Below are 22,993 nucleotides of genomic sequence, written 5' to 3'. Positions count from 1 at the left end.
CTGTTATTTTTTTAAAGTTCTCCAAATATTTCAACTTTCTTCTTAAACAATCTTGGTAAATTTTCTTTTCGCAATATTTTGACTTTATTCACATAATATCATAACTTCCATCCATCCATCCATTTTCCATACCGCTTCTTCCTCATTAGGGTCACGGGGGCATGCTGGAGCCTGTCCCAGCTGATTTAGGGTGACAGGCGGGGTACACCCTGGACTGGTCGCCAGCCAATCGCAGGGCACATATAGACAAACTAATATCATAACTTTTTCTATCTAATTTTCACAAAATTACAACTTTTTAAAAAAAAATAGTACGACTTTAATTCTTTAATAGTTCAACTCCATCCTACTAAAATGACATTCTTTTTCCTTGTGACTTTATGAGTTTATTCTTGTAAAAAAAAACTTTTTCAAGTGTGACTTTTTTCTCTTAAAATGACGACTTTATTCTCGTAAAATCCCTGTTTTTTTCATTTCTGCATAAAAAAAGTACATTCTTAATTATTCCCATAATATTTTGACTTTATTCACGACATAACTTTTTTATTAACACAAAATGACAACTTTATTTTGTTTTGTTTGTTTTGTTTTAATATTATGACTTGTAAAAAAATAACAATTTTTTTCTTTAATATTTCAACTCTATGCTACTAAAGTGACATTATTGACGAGTTATTAAAATGACTACTTTTTTTGTTAGAATACAACTTTTTTCTCTGAAAATTTTTACGTTATTTTTGTTAAATCACAGCTCTTTTTTTCACTTCTGCAGTTTTTTAAATGTATATTTTAATTTAATATTTTGACCCTATTCTTGTAACATTACAACATTTTCCTGCAACCTAATTTTCCCAAAGTTTCAACTTTATTTGTTGTTTTATTTGTTTCTCATAATATTACTACTTAAAAAGGGTTTTTTTAAAATCATATTTCAACTTTATGCTACTAAAATGATGCTATTTTTCACATTATATCATATGATGATGTTATTCTCGTAAAACTACGACTTCTTCTTGTTAGCTTACAACAGTTTTCTTGTAATATTTTGCATCGCGGTTGACACTCGGTGTGTAGCACTAAGAAAAATCAGCGAATCCGAAGATGAAGCGCAATAGAGCGAGGGAACGCTGTAAAACTATAACTATTGTCTATAAAATGGTGTTTTGTGTGAACGTTTGGGTGTCTGGGACGGATTAATTGGATTTACACGTATATACTGTAAATTTATTTTCTATGGGAAATTTAGCTTTGGTTAGAGTCGGTTTTGGTTTGAGTCGGATCAATGACCTTAACCAAGGCACCACTGTATTATTATTATTTTGTGAATACGTCAGTGAGTAATTGTGTCATCTCAGCTCAGTAGACTGACTTGGTCACGTCCCGCCATCTCAGCCAGTAAAGCGCACGCTGACTGTGCTCCCAGCCCACAGAGGATCTATGAATAGATGTTTAGTGTGAAAGAGAGAGAGAGCGCATGTGGACGCTAGTGAGGACGACGGCGTACGTGGGAGAGGTCGCCAGTCGGTGCGCACTTCGCTGAAAGGTAAGCAGCAAGTCCTTCATGGCGATAAGCACGCGTGCGTAGATAGTGGGCTGTTCTATGCTGCTTCTGGTGCGCGCTGTGACTACAGTAGATGTCAGCCCTCGGCGGGGGTTTTGCTTTTCCTCTGGCATTTTGTGACCTGAGCTCAAGTTCATTTTTCTCACAACCGAAGTGATTCAAGTCATTCGGCTTACATCGGTGGTTTTGGGGTCTCGTGGTGGATGTTTAGTATCGACCGTAACTGGTGAGGAGCGATGGCGGTGCGATCCTTTTACTGTGTTCTCACGGAAACACCACAGTTTCCCTTTTTTCATTCAGGGATGTCCAAACTTTTCCCAGCGAGGGCTGAAAAACGAAAACATGTAAGGGCCACTATGATATTTTGTGAAGATTTGCTAAGAAGTTATATATATTCAAGAAAAAACTGCCTCTCAGCTTATTATTAGTATCAACTTTCGTCTTTGATAGTGATGTGCGATACCACAGAGATGCCCAAACGGAGATTCGAACCCAGGCTGGTTCCAGACCCTACCGTGTTGAATGAATTCACGCAATATAGGAATCAATGTTAATAAATGTGTAGTGCATAGAAACCTGTTTATGACTTTCTAAATACGGGTTTTAACATTATTAGAGCCCTCTAGGCATGAAATAACACCCCTATAGTTACCTTTACACTCCTGTTATTCTTTGTCTACACCGCATTGCGACTCTTATGCTGCAGGGACTTGAGATGGCTGCCAGCTGGAACACTAACAAGCTAACCAGTTAGCCTCAAGTTTATTTCTTCTAAAGTTAAGATGACAAAAACTTACCACTTCCACACGGAATGGGAGGAGAACTTTTTTTCCACTCTATCATGTCGGACGTGCTGACTTCATAACTTCATGCTTCGTTCACTGACTCAGTCAATCGCAGCCATTTTTCTTCAGTAGCGGACATTTGAGATCATTTTGACTGATCTTTCAAATGTGAATTCATACCTTTCAAGCATACCTTTTGACACAATATACCAACATAAACAACACAAAAGGGGCTTGTTTTACACCAAAATAACAATTTAGTTGCTCTCATGTTTTTGTGTCAAGGACAGTGGTTTCATGTGATTTCTGAGTTAATTTAAAATGTGGAAACGGGTTCATAGCTGGTAAATAAATATGTTTCAAACGTACAGTAAAAATGGTTAAAAAGCTACAAGTGAGACATCTTCTCCCAAAAGAATCGTTTCGGTGGCAGCAAGAGTGAGTGCTCGTCACGCTAGTAGACAATCTTTGACGTTTTCCCCTCTCTCCGTGAAGCACAAGCTAGCAACGGCAGAAAGGAAGTTTGACAAAGCTCACAAACAAGCTGTGTTTGCTCTAAATCGTTTGAGCCTTGGGAAACTTTGGTCTTTGTGAGTATCTGTGTGTGCAAAGTACTTAAGATATCCATCTCAAAAGTTCCTGAACTATTCTTTGAACGTGTTTGTAAACTTGATGGTGTTTATGTGGCTGTTAGCTACTGTATGTATCAGCTAGCTACTCCTGTTAGCATACTTAATGTACAAGTACATTTATTAGGGGTGCAACGATACACAAAAGTCACGTTTCTATTCCGTTCGATACGTTTCTGTTTGGGTTTGATACTTTTTCGACACACAAAAAAATGACCTTGCCTTTTGAATTAAAACATTTTTCAACATTTTCAGCATTTTATGAATGTGGGAGGCGGAGCTTGAGAGTGCAACCCAGGCAAGAGCAGTCCATCGCAGATACACCGAGCTTTCAGCACAGAGAGGCGTGCCCTGCGATTGGCTGTCGACCAGTCCAGGGTGTACCTCGCCTCTCACCCCAAGTCAGCTGCGATAGGCTCCATCGTACCCCCACGACGCTAGTGAGGATGAGTGGAATAGAAAATGGATGGATGGACGGACATTTGAAATTGCGTGTGAGCATGCGTGTGCGCATGTGTGCGTGTGCATGTGCTAAAATGTCTCTACGATGCGTAACCTTCTGCATGCTGCACTCCTCCACACTCTTCCACGTCCTCCTTCCTGTCATGTGTGATTTTTCCGTTCACTTGATCTCTGCCGAGCTCTCATCAAATGCACTTCTGCCACCTTGTGGCCGTTTTTATGGCTTAAATTTGCTCCGAAGTGAAATGCATTAGTGGAGAGTTGCATCATCACCTCTGAAAAGGCGTCTAAATACTTTGTTGGTATTGAATGAGTTAAAATGTGAATTTCTGAAAAAACGCGACATAGCGAGCGTGCGGTGATTGAACGGCGACACTGCGAGGGACGACCGCACACACGCACACACTCAAGCGTCACACTGAAGGCCTTTGAAAGAGCGAGACAATCAAAAGTTGGGCTGCTATTCTTTGTGTCCAGTCAGGCTGCAGGATGTGGAGTTAGTGTTTTTGTTTAGGCGGACATTTTTAGAAGACAAAACAATGCCAGCGACGTCATCAGAGTGCAGGGCCGACCCTCTCACACACACGCACAACAATGGACACACGCACACACACAATCAACACTCGGCTGGGGAAGTGTGCAGAATACCAATGTGTGATGCATGAGGAGAATGATGCATTCACTGCCTTAAATTAGCAGGGATTTTACAGGACTGTAAGACTGGTGTACAGACAAATGGTGACACACACACATATTGTGAGACATTTCCTGCTTTGCTTTTCCCCTTCACCTTGTGTAGTAGCTTCTATATTTAGCTCCGTGCATGAAAGGCAGGAACACTAAGTCGGGCAAACAATTGCAGGAAGTCCAGCGGCCGTGTGGACAAACACGTCGCAAACTGGGATCAGTGCAAGGATAAGTCAAGATCGAGGAGATTGGTTCTAGTTGGTGTTATGTCGGGTGTGGAAAGATGTCGTTGAACTCGTTCAAGCCCAGCCGTTTTTCACAAGACAACCCCACGGAATATTGTGTTCTGTGGCTATACAAACGTGGAACCTACCGAAAAAAAGATTAGCGTCCCGTCTTTCATCAAAAAAAAAAAAGTTTGTTTCTACCTCTTTCTGTTCTTTAGTAATCAGCAGTAGAACATATGTAAGTTTCAGGAAAATATCAGTTCCTGACTAAAAAAAGGGAGCTTTTTGTGAAAAGTTACATACCACAACACAAACAAGACATCAAAATAACAATGTATTTACAAATATAACACCATGAACTCTTTACAATTTTCACATTTGGAACTAAACTATGCGTGTGTGCGTGTGCATGTGTTAAAATGTCCCTACAATGCGTAACCTTCTGCACGCTACACTCCTCCACGCTCTCTCGCTTTTATTGCAGGTTTGAACGATCAGACAACAGACACAATACTCCCTCATAACAACACAGGCTACTCTTGCAGCCGTAACCACGCCAAGCTAAAACTCAACTCTGAACATCCAACGTCACTTCCTGTGTGCCCCCAACTCAGGTCCCCTTGGGGGACCAACACACACACAAGCAAGTCTTATTTATGTCTTATTTTCTCTTATTATGTCTACTATATTGGGCGATAGGAGTGTAAAGGTGACTATAAGGGTGTTATTTCATGTCTGCTGCTCATCTCGTCCAACAAATTCAATTATTTTTCGGGTTATTAGCTTAACCATCTGACTGTCACACGCTGCACACTACACAGCAGGAAAGGGTCGCTGCAGGCTGCAATAGTGCTAGCCACAGCCGATCGGCGATCATGCTATTCTTTTACGGAAATCGGCCAATACTGATCGGTGGCTGATCAATCGGAGCATCCGGAGTTAAAATAGTTGTGTTTTTATGTTGAACTCGTATTGGTACTTGTATTGTATATTTCCTATCTACGGTTTGAGCGTTAAGTTGCCGTGTGATGACTTTAGCCTTCCTTGTAAGATGACACCCTGAGTCAGACTGTCATACTGAGTAATGACCTCCTGCCATTTCCGATGGCTTGGCAAGGTTGTCGTGAGTGCACTGATAGCTCGCCCTGCCAAAGAAAGAGCTAGCGTTTCCTCACTTAGCCGCGAGCGGCGCAGTATTTAAACGATTAGTAGTAGTTCTGATTTCTCAAGGAGATGTCACGAGATTAGGGTTCACCGTTAAAGATAAAAGTGAGCGGCTCATCCGCCAGAATTTACGGTAATTCACTTATCACGGTCAGGTACTTAACCGCCGTAAACGACATTTCTGACCCACGATCTAGATTAACTTTGGCAGCAGTTGACAAAGCATGCATGCGTGCATGTGCTGCAATGATCTTTATTCATGCAAGGCTGTTAACAAAAAGCAGGTTTATTTTTCCATAGAGCTTCACGATGGTCGTAAATGTAAGACACAGACAACCTGCAGTGTTGCTGTGTGTGCGTGTGTGTGTGGTCACATGGCTGGGATCCTGCAGTGTTTACTAACAAGAGGAGGTCATATTGTGTTGTCTAATCAGCGCCGAGCTCTGCTGCAGCTTGGAGCGTCTAAAAGCAGAAATCTCCGTGAAGGAAGCACTTCTGGTGTGGATGCTTTACTCTCACGCTGCCTTGCGCTGGGTAAGCTCATTCTATGTACTACATACTGTACTGTATACTGTAGATGAGATATACTGTATACTGTAGATGAGATATACTGTATACTGGATAGATGAGATATACTGTATACTGTAGATGAGATATACTGTATACTATATAGATGAGATATACTGTATACTGGATAGATGAGATATACTGTATACTATATAGATGAGATATACTGTATACTGGATAGATGAGATATACTGTATACTTGATCGTCAATGGAAACTGAGAAGCAAGTCAATGTAACGTAATGCTTTATTTATTTACTAGAGCAGCTGTTTATGTTGAGGTTATTAATAGCATTGATTATATACACCAGGGGTGTCCAGTGTGCATCCTGGGGGCCATTTGCAGCCACAGCTGTTTTTTGATTGACCTTATAAAAATATGATTTAACAAAAATAATATACAACAGTAAAAATGAAAAAATCATCAGTAATTCCACAAGAATAAAGTCAAAATATTAAGAGAAAAAAGTTGTAATCTAACAAGAAAATGTTGTCATTTCACAAGAGTTAACATTATAATATTATGAGGAAAATAAGGTCATTTCAGGGGCAGAAAGTTGAAAAAATAAAGAAAAAACCTTTTTTGGAGTTGTAATATTCTAAAATAAAAATAAAAAGTCATTTTTGGAGAATTAGGTTGCCAGAATAATGTTATGAGAATAAAGTCAAAATATTATGGGAATAAAGAAGAACATTAACAAGAAGGAAGTTTATATAGTTAGATAAAATAAAAGCAAAAACACAACAGCAGAAATGAGGAAAAATTCTAATTTTATGAAAATAAATTCAAAATATTAAGAGAAAAAAAGTCATATTCTAGTGACAAAAAAAGCTGGAATATTGCAAGAATAAACATGTAATATTATGAGGAAAAATAAAGTAATTTTAGTTGCATAGAGTTGAAATATTAACTGAAAAAGTATTTATTTTTTTAAGTCAAAGGTAAAAGGGGAAAGGGTAAAAAAATATGTAAATAAAGTCAAAATATTATGGGAACAAAGTCATATTTACCAGAAGAAAGTTTCCAAGAAGAAAATTGAGATAGTTGGAAAATAAATTAAAAAAACACACAACAGCAGAAGTGGAAAAAAAATGTAATTTTATGAAAATAAATTCAAAATGTTAAGAGAATAAACTTGTAATATTATGAGGAAAATAATGTCATTTTAGTACCGTAGAGTTGAAATATTAACAGAAAAAAACTCTCCTTTTTAAAAGTCATACTCTAATATTATGAGAAACAAACAAAACAAAATAATTTTAGGAAAATTAAGTTGGGGAAAACAAAAAAAATATGTGAACAAAGTGCAAATATTATGGGATATAAAGACATATTTATGAGAAGAAAATTTACAAGAAGAAATGAGAAAAAAGCTATAATTTTATGAAAATAAATTCAAAATATCAAGAGAAAAATGTCATATTCTAACGAGAAAAAAGGTTGGAATATTACGAGATAAACTTGTGATATTATGAGGAAAAATAAAGTCATTTTAGTAGCGTCGAGATGAAATATTCCAGAAAAAAATGTATTTTTGAAAAAGTCATCATATTATGAGAAATCGAGGGAAAGGCTTCTTGAGACGTCATCTGTACTTCTGTGAAGAAGGTGTCGGACGTTTCGCTCCTCATCCGAAGAGCTTCATCAGCGAACTAACAAGTGCTGGTAGCCTAGGCCTTAAATACAGTAAGAGTGGGCGGAATTGGTGTGCCAACACCCTCCTCCTATTGGTTCCTTACACTAAGCCTGGGAGGAGTTGTGGTCTAATCCTCTCCTGCCATTAGCACCTCTGATCAAAGGGAAGTGTCGCTCCCTGAATTGGGTATGAACGACTCTGATCCTGGCTAGTTAGCATCTATTGTTCTGGCTCGGCCCTGGCTTCACCTCATTTGCATGACTAAGAGCTGTGGGTTTTGGTCTCAGTAACCTGCTGAACACAGGGTCCAAATTAAACCTCAAACCACCATTCCGATTCAATGATGGGTTCTGTTGTTTGACAAAAATAGCTTATTTTTTTACTCTTTCAAACCATCTGTTTTCTTTGGCCAAAATCTTTACCTCGCTGTCCTCAAAAGAGTGATTGGTTGCTTTAAGGTGTAGATGTACTGCTGATTGAGGCCCACTAGAATTGTCCCTGCGATGTTGATAAAGCCTTTTTTGGAGCATTTGCTTAGTTTCCCCAATGTAGTGCTCTTTGCATTCCTCATCTTTACAGTGGATGGAATAGACCACATTGCTCTGTTTCTGGTTTGGAGCCTTGTCTTTAGGATGCACTCATTTTTGTCTCAGGGTATTTACTGGTTTGAAATAGGTAGGAATTTTGTGTTGCCATAAGATCCTAGAGATCCTAAAGGATCAACTCCTGTACGACTGAGAGCCTACACAGAGACATATTATGAGAAACAAACAAAACAAAATATTTTTTGGAAAATTAGGTTGGGAAAAAGTCTGAAAATGATGTGAATAAAGTCATAATATTGCATAAAGAAAATGTATGAAGATTATTGAAGAAGAATGTTGAAATGTAAAATGAAAATATTTTTTTTAGCCGTTCCCCAACCTAATTTTCCAAAAAACATTTTGTTTTTAAAAACTGAAAAATGAAAATGTAAAAAACAACAACAGGAAAAATGGAAAAAGGCCGTACCAATAATAGGCTCTTTTTCACCTTCATGACAAAGCTGAGATGTATTTTTTTTCTTGAAATGTAAATCACTTCTTAGCACATCTTTACAAAGTATCAAAGTGGCAACGTTGCATCCTTTCATTTTTCACTCTGTGGCCCTCGATAACAGGAGCGGGTATCATCACGGTTGGCGTTCTGCGTGTGCGTATGTACAGTTCCTCTTGCTGTCAGACATACTTTGGTGCGGACGAGTGACGAGTGACCCCTCCACCCTGCCACCATGGGAACATCAGCTCTGGGAAAGGAAGCTTCTCTTGAGGCGCTCCTCAATGAGTCCATCCATGCATTTGGTGAGTGATGCCCACAATATCATGTACACAGTGGCGGGAAAAAGTGTTTTCCCCCCTCCTAAATTTCTTTTTTTGTCACACTTTAGTGTTTCAGATCATCAAGCAAATGTAAACATTAGTCAGTGGCAACACAACTCAACACAAAATATAGTTTTGAAATGGAACTCACTTCTGATAACTCATTCAATACCAAAGGTGTATTTTTACGTTTTTTTGCACGAGAGGCAAAAACAGGTGATGACGCAACGGCACACTAATAGAGGTCACTCTTACGTCCATAAAAAAGCCATAAACACAGCCACAAGGTGGCAGAAGTGCATTTGATAAGAGCTCGTCATTGGGCCTCATTCACGAAACATTCTTACGCACAAATCTGTTCTTAAAGCCTTCTTACGAAGATTTTTGGCATTCATGAAACGTGTTCTTAACTCCCAGTTCTTACATCTAAGAACAAATTCTACAAACGCTCAGGAGGACTCTTACGCACAAGCAAAGCTTGCACTTTCAATGCACAATCGCCCTCATGATGGATTTTGCAACCTGATCCCAAAAAATGTAGTGCAAATAAAATATCCCAACAATTATTTATCATCAGAACAACTAAAATATACTCCATGGATAAATATATATTCAAATCCCAATTCATCAAAAAAAAGTAGCTGGCTGGACGTGCGCTGCGCAGAGAGAGAATGTAAAGGGACCATTAGATTTATTTGCTGAAAGCCACCAATATTTGATGTCCCGCTTCAGGCTTCAGGCTTCCCTCTCTGTTCTTGCAGGTGTGCAGGATCATCAGAATAACATCGCAATGAAACGTGGTGTGTCTATTGCGCACGTAGCACCCCCAGATAACGCCATGCGCCCCCAGCCACGTCTTGAGCCAGAGCACGGGGCTGCTGTATTAATTAGGCAGCGTCTAATCAAATGTAACCACAGAAAAAATACATTGTCACACACAAACTATGTATTTTTAATTTATTTTTCCATCATGATTGTGTAAATATTTTCTAGAGTTTCCGAAATGGTTTGGTTTCTGATTGATGGCCCGCCTCCCGTTTCCTCCAGATCCCTCCGGAGCAGTCCAATCTTTTTTTTTTTTAGTCTATTTTAAGTCAAAACACTTCTTTTTAACCTCTGCGGTGGCGCGTTTCTCCGTGGAAACAGCATTTATGTTTCCTGCAATGGTGCTTCATGCCGACTCTTTTTGGATGGCCTGATGACCGGTGGATACACGTGAAAATAAGGTGGTCTTGTGTTCGCTCACTCCTTGTAAAAGCACCTCTATTTCAGTAGAATTGAACTTTTTCTTTCGTTTGTTGTCCAGCTGCTCCTCAGTCTTGCCCTTGCGCGTTGCCATCTCCGCCTCCAGCTGCCTGTTGCGCACGGCACATTTTTTACCTTATATAGGAAATAATAGGCGGTGACCTATGCAAATTAGGCCTCACATGCACGGGCATTGCAGTTGGCATTCATCAACCTAAGAACACCGGTGCGAATGATTATCCCTACTTAAGAACGTGTCGTGAATGCGGCGCAGTTTCCAACCCGCGCCTTCTTAAGTACACTTCTTAAGAAGACTTTTAAGAAGATGTTCGTGAATGAGGCCCAATGTCCTTCCAGGACCTCCCATGAAGAACAGCAGAAAGAACATTGGAGGTTTCTTTAGACCAGACGGGTCTAATAATGTTGATCATGAAAAAAACAGTGATGCCCTGAACGTGACGTGTGTGCGCGTGTGTGAGAAAAAAATGTCCCAGAGAATCGCAATCTCAATTCAGGGCAAAGAGGTCACAGTTTTTGTTGTCTTCCGGAATAATGAGATTACAATCATTACGTTAGTCCACGGTGGTCCAACGTGCAGCCCCGAAAGAAATTGATGGTCATCTCTGTCCTGTTGCTTCTGTTCAAAGACGACAATGGAGAGCTGGAGGCCAACCTACCTCGCATGCTTCTGCTGATGCATCGCTGGTACATCACATCTTCAGAACTGGCTGGAAAGCTACTCATGATATATCCTTCATCATATCTGCTACAAAACCTGTTTACAACCTTCTAAATACGTTTTTTAACATTACCAGAGCCCTCTAGCCATGAAATAGCATACCTACAGTCGCTGCTACACTCATTTACTCAATATACAAGTAGTAAGCATCATACAATCAAATAAGACATATGAGACGTAAATAAGACATAACATGGCACGTTTCATTTAGGAGACATGGTACACATGGAAGTGTGTTCATGAAACGTATATGCACTTTATGTTGTATGATGATCCCTAACTCAATTCCACGTACCGTGAGTGCAAAGGTGATGACTGCCAGAGAAGCAGACTCAAGATTTGTTACTTAATGAGGTACGTACCGTGGCTCAAAATACCACGCATCAAATCAACACAAGTTGTGTGCCCAAACTGTCGCTGCTGCTTTGTGTGTCCAGATATTGGATAGTGTCGTTCCCCGCAGAGTTCAACCTGGATTTGGGTCTGATCAGGATAACGGAGGAGTTCCGAGAAGTGGCTGCGAAGCTTGGCTCTGAGGAGCATTTCAAACTCATTGACATCTCCACCATGTAAGTGCCACAGTCTCCAGTAATTGTACGTGCATCGCTGAGCTCACTTCTGGAAATATGACTCTGAAACAAGACTGGACCCTGTGGCTCCTTTTAGAGATCCACAGTAGACTCTTTTCTTACGCTTGGAACCCTGCGGCTTATACAGTGAAGTGGCTCATTTTTGGCTGAAGGAACTACAGTTCAGCCAAAACGGCGATAGAGTTTTGTTCTGACAAATCTTAAGTACGTTTGATCGAGTGTAGAATTACTATAGCTTCTTTGGACCGTGGCAGATGTTGAACTGTCGTGAGAGGAGAACGCAGCCATAAATTAGCCGCAGGGTTCAAAGTGTGAGGCAAAAGTAGCGGCTTATACACTGGAAATGACGGTTCTCAGGAGAGTCCACGTATAAACGGCTTGACATGACACTTCTTGTCAGTTGGTGCTGTAGAAATCAAATGGACGTGACTTGCTCTGATTGGTCCTTGCAGTCCTTCGTACGACTGGATGCGTAAGTTGACCCAGCGTAAAAAGCAGGTGAAGAAAGGCAAAGCTTCGCTGTTGTTTGACCACCTCAAGCCCATGGAGCTGGCGGAACACCTGACCTTCTTGGAGTTCAAGTCCTTCAGGAGGATATCGGTATGTGCATTTTTCGCTCGATGCCATCGGGTGACGAGGAATAAATCAGACTTTTTCTTTGCATTAAAACATGAAGTGAGATTGCTGATTTTCAGAGAATGCATGAATGGAAACATGAATACAGGCTCAACTGTCACACAAGTACAGTAATTCCTCACCATTTCGGGCTTCCAATTACACGTCTTCACTCACATTTTTTCAAAAATATATTCTTATGTATTCATGAGTACCTCTTATTAATAAAAGCAATATGCATATTTAAGCAGGTGTTATGCCTTTTTGCCTAACTAATTTGCCTAACATTTTCAAGCATAAATGAAGAAGAATACAAATATAAGGCATTCGGAAGACTCATTCAAGGAGGTGTCGAGATGTAGTGTTCTACACTGGTCACTAGGTGTCAGTAATGTTACTGTAATGTTGGGTGAGACACAAGCACCAGACTTGATTACCGGAATAACAGGCTTTTTTGCAGGTTCGAATGATCTCACAATAGGCGCAATAATCCCTTGTAAAAAGACCCACGCAAAGCCGAAGCTCAACCCTGAACGCCCGGTGTCACTTCCTGTCGGCGCCACTGGAACACATGTACAGCAACACACATGAGTGCGAGTCTTATTTATGTCTTATTTTCTCTTATTATGTCAACTATATTGGGTCATAGGAGTGTAAAGGTGAGTATTTCATGTCTAGAGGGCTCTAATAATGTTAAAAAAGTGTATTGAAATGGTTGTAAATATTGTGAATATATTCCATTTATAAATCAGGAATCCTATTTGGAGGAAATTCGCTTATCGCGGTCGGATCTGGAACCAATTAACCGTGATAAACGAGGGATTACTGTATCAAAACAAGTTTGCCGCTCTATAATAAGTAAGAAAGACGTGTCAATTCACTAATGCAATCACTCTTCCTGCAAGGAATTAATGACAGCAGCAACCTTGCACCAAATATATCATTACAATGTAAGTGTATATCATTACAACGACTCCAAATAAGCAGAGAAATTGCAGCCGAATATGAATATGAATGGACGAGTGTGACTATTAAACAAATACAGGTGGTTCTTGGTTCACGGCGTTCCGAGTGTCGTGATTCTACAGTTCATGTATGTATAAATGAAGCCTATTCATCGTTCATCCAGTGAAATCCCTCACCTGTGCTTCCATTCTGTGTCTAGTTCCCTGATTACAAGAGCTATGTGATGCATGGCTGCCTGGTGGACAACCCAACACTGGAGCGCTCCATTGCTCTGTTCAATGGGGTTTCACAGTGGGTCCAACTCATGGTCCTGAGCAAACTAACACCTCCAACCAGGGCAGAAGTCATCACCAAATACATCCACGTGGCTCAGGTAACACACCGATTTCATGGACTGTGTTCTCCACTGCCTTGGTCACACATTTAAGAAGTCAAGTCTACCTAACATACAAATAAGAGGCGAATGAGAATGATAAATGAAGATGGAACTGTGTTTTGGACCCGATGCACACAGTGTGCAACAGATTTCATTTGACAGAATAGACTACGTACGTAAAGGAAAAGGAAAGCAACAGAAAGAGATACTAATGTGTCCAAAAGAGCAGATTGTCATCCCTCACCACTTTGCTCTTCAAATGCCGTGGTTTCACTCTATCAAAAAAATATATTAATGAATAAATCATGCTGTTTCATGATTGAATATGGCCTATTATTAGTCAAAATATGCACATTTACGCACATTTTATGTAATTTTATACCTAAATTATGGTAAGCATGTTCAAGCATAGAAATGACGAAACGAAGTAAAATACAAATATAAGGCGTTCAAAGACCTTATGATCCATCCATCCATTTTCTTCTGCTTATCCGGGTGCGGTGGCAGCAGTCCAGACTCCCCGGCCCCGGCCACCTCCTCCAGCTCCACCGGGAGGACACCAAGGCGTTCCCAAGGCTGTGAGACATAATCCCTCCAGCGTGTCCTAGGTCTGCCCCGTGCCTTCTCCCGGCCGGGCATGCCCGGAACACCTCACCGAGGAGGTGTCTGGGAGGCGTCCGGACTAGATGCCCGAGCCACCTCAACTGGCTCCTCTCCATGTGAAGGAGCAGCGGCTCTACTCTGAGCCCCTCCTGGATGACTGAGCTCCTCACCCTGTCTCTTAGGGTGAGTCCAGCCACCCTACGGAGGAAACTCATTTTGGCCGCTTGTATCCATTATCTCGTTCTTTTGGTCACAACCCAAAGCTTCATGACCATAGGTGAGGGTGGGAACATAGGTGGGGGGGGGCAAATTGAGAGCTTTGCCGACAGGCTCTGTTATATCAGTCATGCGGTCATAAGAGCTGCGATGTCCTTAGCATTCCTTTTTAAACGCTCGCGCTGTGCTCGAAAAGAAAATAATGACGACGATAGCTATGATTTATATATCACAGCATATCATAGCACTCTCCAGATGTTAGCAGCAGCAAGTACACACCGGTACAGATGATGAACGTCAAACAGCAACAGTATGTTGGCATATCGATACCGTGCAACCTAACGATGCCACATATCGGTGTATTAATATTTTGTCCAATCAGAAACTTCGGCAGCTGCAGAACTTCAACACTTTAATGGCAGTGGTCGGGGGGCTGAGCCACAGTTCCATTTGTCGACTGAAGGAGACTCAGTCCCATCTGTCTGCAGAGGTCGTGAAGGTAAGTCAGTGGAGAACTTTTTTATTTTTGGAGTCGTATATTTTGCAGCTTCACTTGATCACGGTTTTCACAAATAAATTAACTCATTCAATCCCAAAGACTTGTTTACGCGTTTTTAGAATCCTCGAACGCCCGATTTATGCGTCTTTTATGTTTTTGCACGAGAGGCAAAAAGAGGTGATGACACAACTCTCCACTAATGGATTTCACTTTAGAGCAATTTGAAGCCATAAAAACGGCCACAAGGTGGCAGAAGTGCATTTGATAAGAGCTCGCCAGGGATCATGTGAACGGAAAAAAAATCACACCTGACAGCAAAGAGGAAGTGAGGGAGCGTGGAGGAGCGTAGCACGCAGAAGGTTACGCATTGGAGAAATTGGGAAATTCTGTACACACACATACTGAACATCCATAGCTGCACACGCACTTAAGGGCTCGGTATGGCACAAAAAACAATAAGAATGTACGAATAAAGCACTTTTAAACGCTAAAAACGCCGTGGAAAATACAGAGCTGCTGTTATGAGCTGCCACTCGGGCGACGCCATCTTGAAACATGAGACCTCCGCATCAAATCCAGTATATATCGATATCAACGATATCCTTCTTTTTTATATCGAGCTTCAAAGAAATATCAATATTTTTAAAATATTGATACATTGCTCAGAGAGACAGGAGTCAGCATTTCATTTGTGTTTTGTGTTGACTGCATGAACTCAAACCAAGACGTGGAGCGAGATGACAGAACTGGTGTCTTCCAACAATAACTATTCCTGCTACCGCAAGGCCTTCAGTGAGTGCCACGGCTTTAAAATCCCCATCCTGGGCGTGCACCTCAAGGACCTCATAGCCGTGCATGTGGTCTTTCCCGACTGGGCGGAAGAGCGCAATAAGGTGAACCTGGTGAAGATGCAGCAGCTCTACGTCATGTTCAACGAGCTGGTGTCTTTGCAGAGCGCGGCGGCCCAAGCGGAGCCCAACATGGACCTCATCTACCTGCTAACAGTGAGGAGTGGCACTTTGTATAAATGATGACTTGAGCTTTCATGTCGTTTCAGCTCAAACAGGTGAATCTTCACATTCGCATTCCTTTTTTTCAGCTTTCTTTAGACCTTTACTACACAGAAGACGAGATTTATGAGTTGTCATTGCTAAGAGAACCACGGAACACGAAATCACTGGTAAGTTTTAGTGTACAGTGCAAGTGTGTAATACAAAGTGTGTACTGGGTCGACCACACCAACACTCAAAGTGTAGCACCAAAGTCTGGACTGGTGAAGGCATTTTGGGAACCAAACCAGGCGGCACTGTACTGATGTCACGTGTCACGTAGCTTTTGGTAGTTCACTCACTTGTCATCGCCCATGTAGCTTGTTAAAATCCTATTTCAGGTAGGTTTTTTTGGTTAAAACTGGTGATGAATTGACATTCCAAACAGTTACCAGGTTTGTCTTTCAAACAGGAAGTACGGTGGCTTTTAACAAACAAAAGGAATTTGATGAATACAGCGTTCCCTCGCTGACTCACCGTTTCACCGATTTTTTTAGTGCAATTTTAGTGCCTTTTTTTATAGCATATAAAGGCTGTTACAGGGTGAGCCTGGCTCTTTAAGAAGAATTGCATTGTGGGAAGTTGAGTGTTGTAGTTGTAGCACTTTCTTCCCTCTTGGCTGTAGACCATTGTCAATCAGTCTTCTTCATGCCGTCTCTTCTTGTGGTCATGGCTAGCAAACAAGCTAACCTGCCAACCACCAAGACTGGGAACAATAGAAGAAACACAGGAAGCTAACTGTGTGAGGAAAATAGCACAATAGGAACAATATGTTTTAACAAGGATACAAAAACGGTGCCAGGACGAGGCACAGTCAGAGGAGTGAAATACATGTGAGTCAGTTCATCGTTTCTCGTGTAGCCAGGTCAACCTGATAGCTTTCTGGAACAAATCAACTGGATGTACGTCATTTCTTATGGGACATTTTGACTGGGTTAAAGTCTGTTTCGCTGAAAGTTAATGATGCTAACCAAGGTTCTGCTGTACTCTTGCAGCCTACCTCTCCAACAACTCCCAACAAGACCCTTTTGCCCCTGGACTGGGCCTCAGGTGTCACCACCAAACCCAACCCCTCAGTGGTCAATAAACACATCAGGAAGGTGGTTGACGTAAGTACTTCATGTGAGCGTAGTACTGCATATGTGTGCTGAGAGCATTGCTGGATAAACCTTTTTCTTCTCTATTTTGGAAAGTCTGTGTTCAGGAATTATGACCCCGACCACGATGGTTATATTTCTCAAGAAGACTTTGAGAACATTGCTGCTAATTTTCCCTTCCTGGAATCCTTCTGCGTTTTTGACCAAGATCAGTGAGTGAAAGCAGCATAAAGGATCATTTTATGTTTGAATCTGCATTATTTTAGCCAGTGCTTTGACCACCCCCACTAGAGTGGTGCATTCAATTACACTGCAATCCTTCCTTAGTGTACACACTCAAGTACACTTGCACAGAAATGCACTGGGACTACCTCTTAACTTGGACAGTGCCTGGTGGGATATGATGTGGTTGTCTGTTGTCAAAGGTTTTGTATTAAACCTCATTAGTACTATGTAGTAGTATATGTGTAGTAGTATGATCAAATAGTGGGGGAAATAATGATTTGATTTGTTGACCCCAGTACAAACACATGAACAGTCCAGATCCTGAAGGTCCATCCATCTATCCAGCTGTCTCAGTAGGGAAGCCCAGCTTTCCCTCGCTTTATATTATACCGAAAATCTGCTTGACTGCTTGGGTACTTTTTAAAAATGTCTTCTCCTTGTGCTCATGTTTTTTGTTGTTGTTTTTTTGTCATCCTTACCTGGCTGTCACAGAGATGGGCTGATCAGTAAAGATGAGATGATCGCCTATTTCCTTCGCGCAAACCCGCTGCTCCAGATTCAAATGGGTCCGGGATTTATGCATAACTTCCAGGAAATGACATATCTGAAGCCGACCTTCTGTGAACATTGCGCTGGATTTGTACGTCCATTGAACGTGTCATCACTGCATGCCTCCTAGAACACGTGCACACACACAAGCTCTGAACACATTGAACCGTTCACTGATGCTCGACAACAAGGACAAATAATAATCATCACTTAAAGGGTCCCTGACTACATGTTGTTTGTAATTATGTCCTACATTGTTCAGTTTTTGAAAGCGAACGGTAAATGAGCAAAAAGTACATTTCTAGGTCATGATCACCCCCGTCATCGGGGTGACACCTCGCAGCGAAAGCAGAGTAAACAAACGCTTCTCAATGGTAGTTTCAGTATGTTTTTCATCCAAATTAGTAGTCATGCCAAAATGTCGTGTTGCTGCTGGATGTTGATATTCTCTGAGCGATACTGTAAGTTTCTTTTCTTTTCAAAAAGATGAAGGTTTAGGACAAAAATGGACAAAGCAAGTGCAGAGAACAAGAGACAGATGGACGCCCACCTCAAGTTGTGTTCTTTGCAGTTATCATTTCACTGATGACTGCTGTGAAGGAAAACCTTTACAGGTAGCATTCGGCTTCGGTGTAAGTCAGGGGTCAACAGCCTTTAGCATCAAAGGAGCCATTTGGGCATGTTTCCACCAAATTTAAACGCACCTGGAGCGATAAAACCTATTTGACCACTAAATTGTAGGTAATGAGACATTTGCTGTGTCCATAACATTCATTTTCTGTCTTCCTGAGTCTCCCAAGTGACGAGCCACACTTGTTTGTTGCCACCTGGCAGTTTTCCTAAGGCTTCTCTTCTGATTTCGGACCAACAATTGCAACAAACACATTGATTAGTTCCAGTTGGCGTACCACCTCGGTGCTATAGTTGCCGTTGTTTGTTTTTCTGACAAAGGAAGCTAACAAGTGAAATAGTGGACCGATCTTCATCTGCATGTCTTAAGGCTTAAGTCCATGTTCTGCAACTTCTCCGTTTCATCTCCAAATGTTTCTCCCTTCTTTTCTCCTCGAAAACTATTGACACAATTCTTAAATCCTGGCTACAATCACTGTAAACATCCCCTGTCTCGCACGCCGCTCTGTCTGTGTAGCTGCGTGATGGTGCCCCGCTGGCGTCACTTCCAATGTAGAAGATAAAGCAAAGTTGGTGAATCTTGTCAGGGCCCCTTTAAATCCTAATTTAGTTGACTAGAAATGTTTGTGCTCGCTTCATTACATGAATGCAATGTAATTTGTTCTTTGTTCATCTTCTGCAGCTCTGGGGCATTCTCAAACAGGGCTACAAGTGCAAAGGTGCGTTACCGTTATCGCTACATCGCGGTTCACCTTTCACCTTTCAGTTTCATGGCTATCAGAGCCATCCATGGGAGTCTGTTACTGTATTTACTACTGCTACCACTAGAGGGTGTTGTATACTCATGGCAGCGTTGAAGACGTGTGCAGCTCCACTTGTTTCAGTACTGTTGACGTGGCTGTAGAGCATATTAGGAACCCACAGCAGTCCTTATTGGCTGAAGGAGAGCCCGCCCATTGTGCTGTGTGTCCTGGTTGGCTGTAGACCTTGTCAGTCAGTCTTCTTTCTGACGTTTCCTGTTGTGGTCAGTGGCCGCTAGCCAGCAGGCCTCGTCCGTCCACGCTGAAAGACTCGGTAGGACAAACTACGTCTGACTAACAGTCATGAAGAGTATTGAGAGTGACGCAAGTGTTGGTTTCCACCAAGTTAGCTTCTTCAGTGTTTTCATGTACTTTGTCAGATGTTACATCTCATACTCATTACAATAAATGCAAAAAAGACCTACATTGAGTCTACATATTTATTTATATATGTTTAATCCATTTTTATCATGACTTAAAAGTGTACAAAATAAAAGCACAAAAATAATAAGTGTAAAAGTAAAAATAAATAAAAATGACGTACAGTAAAAACATTTAAAAATAAATACAAATAAAAATGCCTTAAATAAGTGTAAAAATCATTTAAAATTACAATTAAAATGACCTAAATCAGGGTTAAAAATAATAACAAATTAAAATGATTTAAATGTGTAAAAAAACTGAATGACCAAAGGAAAACGTGCGTCCCACGTTGAGACCGTTTGACAACCCTGCCTGAGAGGATCAATCTTGCACCATCCCCTCAGACAAGAGCTGTCCTATCTAGTCATCGAGCATGAACCGAGGAAGCCTGATGATGCTCGGGTGAACGGTCCAGTCGTGGTCGAGTCAGCGGACGCCGTGAGAAGACAAAGACCTGCTTGAACGACGGTATTCTTCTTTCACAGCAGTAGGACATGCACTTCCTGTTCAGTGCAAAGTAAGCTAGCACATAAAGACAGGTCATTGTGAGGCGGACTGAAGTAACGTGAAATAAGGTCCATAAGAATGACTGCATGATGCGTGTGGAACATCAAGAGGTGTTTCTCCTTGACAGACTGTGCTGTCAACTGCCATAAACAATGCAGGGAGCTGCTGGTTCTGGCTTGCAGGAAGCGCCTGCGTTTGGGTTCTCTGGGATGTGTGACCCCTGATGGACGAGCCCGCCGCTCGCTGCCCAGTGGTACCGGTCAGTCGTCTTAGATGTGCTGCCACGTTGTTCAATGCGGTGTCTTCCTCGTTCCTCAGTGGTCCTCTTCACTTCCTTCAGACGAGGACGAGGTGTTTCACTTCTCTGCGGCCACGTCAGAAAGTCAGACTCGGGAGACAAAAAGCATCACCCTGATGACCGGCTCGGCCCAGAGGATCTCTGTCCGCCTGCAGAGGGCCACCATCAGCCAAGCCACTCAGACTGAACCTCTGTGGTCTGAACACAGCTGGGGGCCCACAGACGCCAGCTCTCACACCCTCCCCAAAATGAAGCACCCGACTCACAAAGCTGCTGCCTGGTGGGAAAAGCAGGAAGACAAGCGGGGGCAGAATGTTTTGGTCCAACGCAGCAGTCACTCTCAGAACACGACCGGTGTCCTTGGAGAGCTCGTGCATGTGGCAGATGGCAGGATCACACCCACGGGGAAGGTAATGAATGTTGCAGCTGAAGCTTGATCAGCTCCAGTGGAACCAAAGCCTTTTCACACAGGACACACAGACAGCATCTACTGTAACTCACGCCTTCCACACAGACACCAAACACACTTGTACACTTTTACAATCATACTTCCATCCAACCAGCCATCCAGCCATACATCCATCCAACCAACTATCCATCATCCAACCAACCATCCATCATCCAACCAACCAACCATCCATCCATCCATCCATCCATCTGTTTTCTTTCACTTATTGGGCAGAAGTCCAGACTTGCTGGTCCCTGGCCACCTCTTCCAGTTCCACCAGGACATCAAGGCGTTCTGTCTTCACCACGTTGGAGAGACATAGTCTCTCCAACGTGGTGAAGACGTTGGAGAGACATTGAGAGACATTGGAGAGACATAGTCTCTCCAACGTGTCCTGGGAGGAGCTGGATGAAGTGGCTGGGGAGGGGGCAGTCTGGGCTTCCCAGCTTAGGCTGCTGCCCCCTGCAACCTGACTTTGGATAAGCAGTAGAAGATGGATGGATGGAAGACACGTGTCATATTCTACGCTAACCGGAAAAAGGAGGCAAACTGAGGCCAAAATTGAGCTAAATTTTCAACATTAACCAAAAAACATGCAAACCGGGGCGTACGCTAACCGAGGTCCTACCACATGTGACTTGTCTCAAGATATATGACCTGTGGAATTGTGGCAGCTCTCGTTACGACTTTTTGTCACTTTTGCAGAAGGGCAAAGCTGGAAGGATACTTCATAGTATGATAGCATCATTCAGGCTTTCATCATGTTGTTGTCAGCTAGCGCCTTCATAAGCAGTACGCTGATGTGCTACCACACAGCTGCTGTTAGCAGTGTAGCCTTCATAGCAACTTTGCCACGCTGATATTGAGTAAAGCAACACGTGCAGAGATGCTAACTACGCATCCATACTGGATTCATGCCGATGCACAGCCTGTGATTCATTTCAGCTTTCTTCCAAAACAATCCTTGTCAACGTTCTTTAATCTTCTGACTTTATTCACACAACCTCATTTTCCAAAAAATACTTAGTTTTGTTTGTTTCTCGTAATATTACTAAGTAAAATAAGTTTTTTTTCCACCAATATTTAAGTGTATGCAACTAAAATGACTTTTCTGTTTATTTATAAACATATTTTACCTAATATTTTATTACAAAGAATAAAGTCAAAATATATTTGTTTAAATGTTATATTTTAAGAAAAAAAAGTTGCACTTTAATGAGAATAAACTTCAGAATATTTGATACTTTATTCTTGTGAAGTAAAACAGTTTTCATTCTCGGAACATTTCCACAACCTCATTTTCCAAAAATAGGACGTTTTGGTGTTTTCATGACATTCCGACTATTATTTCAACTAAAATGACGTGAAGGACGTGACGGACGTGCTTGCTGTGCCTTTGCCTTTCAGGACAGCTGACTCGGCACGCGACGTGAAAGCTGCTCTCAGGGCTCCAGGAAGCCCACGACGGCTGCTGCCAACAAGGTCTCGTGTCTGGGAAGCCGCTCGTGGGAAGGTGTGATCCGGAGAGGCTCCACGCACGGCGGATAAATGAACGCTCCTCCGACCTGAGACACGGAGGAACATGGAACTTTGTTTGGATTCTTAAGTAGCGTGTAGTTGAGTAAGTTCCTTTTCTTTCAGCTCCAGATGGCACGCGGTTTGGATGAGCGTTCAGACGCAATTTAAGAATAGCGTTTCAGCAGAACACGGACCTGCTGCTGCTGTTGTTGGCACGAAGAGGCAACCTTACACCCGCTGTGAGGACATTTTTTACAACCAAAAAATATCAGACCACCACGTTGGCTTAAAAAAACAGATTGTGCAAAAAAAAACTGAAATAAAAATTGCTGTAAACATTTGTTCGGCCTGTTTGAAATAAGGAGTGTCCCTCCACGGCTGCGGGGAAGGGCAAGCGCAGCGCCGAGGTTAGTTTTTTTTTTTTCCATTTTCAATTCACCTCATTCCAACATCAACCCATTGTTGCTATTAGCCACATCACAAAAATTCAAACAACAACCTGTTATCGTCAGCCATTCTCCTTA

The 22,993-nt window shown here is 41.8% G+C and overlaps 1 protein-coding gene across 14 annotated transcripts; it reads left to right on the top strand.

Annotated features, from left to right (window-relative positions):
• The first annotated feature begins 1,395 nt into the window (after positions 1 to 1,395).
• Positions 1,396 to 22,823, top strand: rasgrp3 (RAS guanyl releasing protein 3 (calcium and DAG-regulated)). 14 transcript variants are annotated; one of them, XM_054796136.1, is made up of 18 exons: positions 1,396 to 1,543; positions 5,950 to 6,049; positions 8,878 to 9,058; positions 10,969 to 11,068; positions 11,352 to 11,414; positions 11,498 to 11,629; positions 12,103 to 12,250; positions 13,431 to 13,604; positions 14,809 to 14,925; positions 15,651 to 15,929; positions 16,025 to 16,105; positions 16,970 to 17,083; positions 17,168 to 17,283; positions 17,789 to 17,936; positions 19,158 to 19,194; positions 20,333 to 20,464; positions 20,546 to 20,913; positions 22,359 to 22,821. In XM_054796136.1, exons 3-18 carry the CDS (start codon positions 8,989 to 8,991, stop codon positions 22,365 to 22,367), a joined length of 2,088 nt encoding a protein of 695 aa, XP_054652111.1. In that variant the 5' UTR covers positions 1,396 to 1,543; positions 5,950 to 6,049; positions 8,878 to 8,988; the 3' UTR covers positions 22,368 to 22,821. The 14 variants fall into 14 exon arrangements, with proteins under 14 accessions (XP_054652111.1, XP_054652115.1, XP_054652114.1 ...); XM_054796131.1 differs by having other exon boundaries at positions 1,532 to 1,543; positions 3,231 to 6,049; XM_054796141.1 differs by lacking the exon at positions 1,396 to 1,543 and having other exon boundaries at positions 1,577 to 6,049; positions 15,651 to 15,818; positions 15,879 to 15,929; positions 22,359 to 22,822.
• The last annotated feature ends 170 nt before the right edge of the window (positions 22,824 to 22,993 follow it).

Source organism: Dunckerocampus dactyliophorus, chromosome 13 (genome assembly GCF_027744805.1).
Source record: "Dunckerocampus dactyliophorus isolate RoL2022-P2 chromosome 13, RoL_Ddac_1.1, whole genome shotgun sequence".
Lineage (NCBI taxonomy): Eukaryota > Metazoa > Chordata > Actinopteri > Syngnathiformes > Syngnathidae > Dunckerocampus > Dunckerocampus dactyliophorus.
This window is presented reverse-complemented; position numbering and strand designations above follow the sequence as displayed.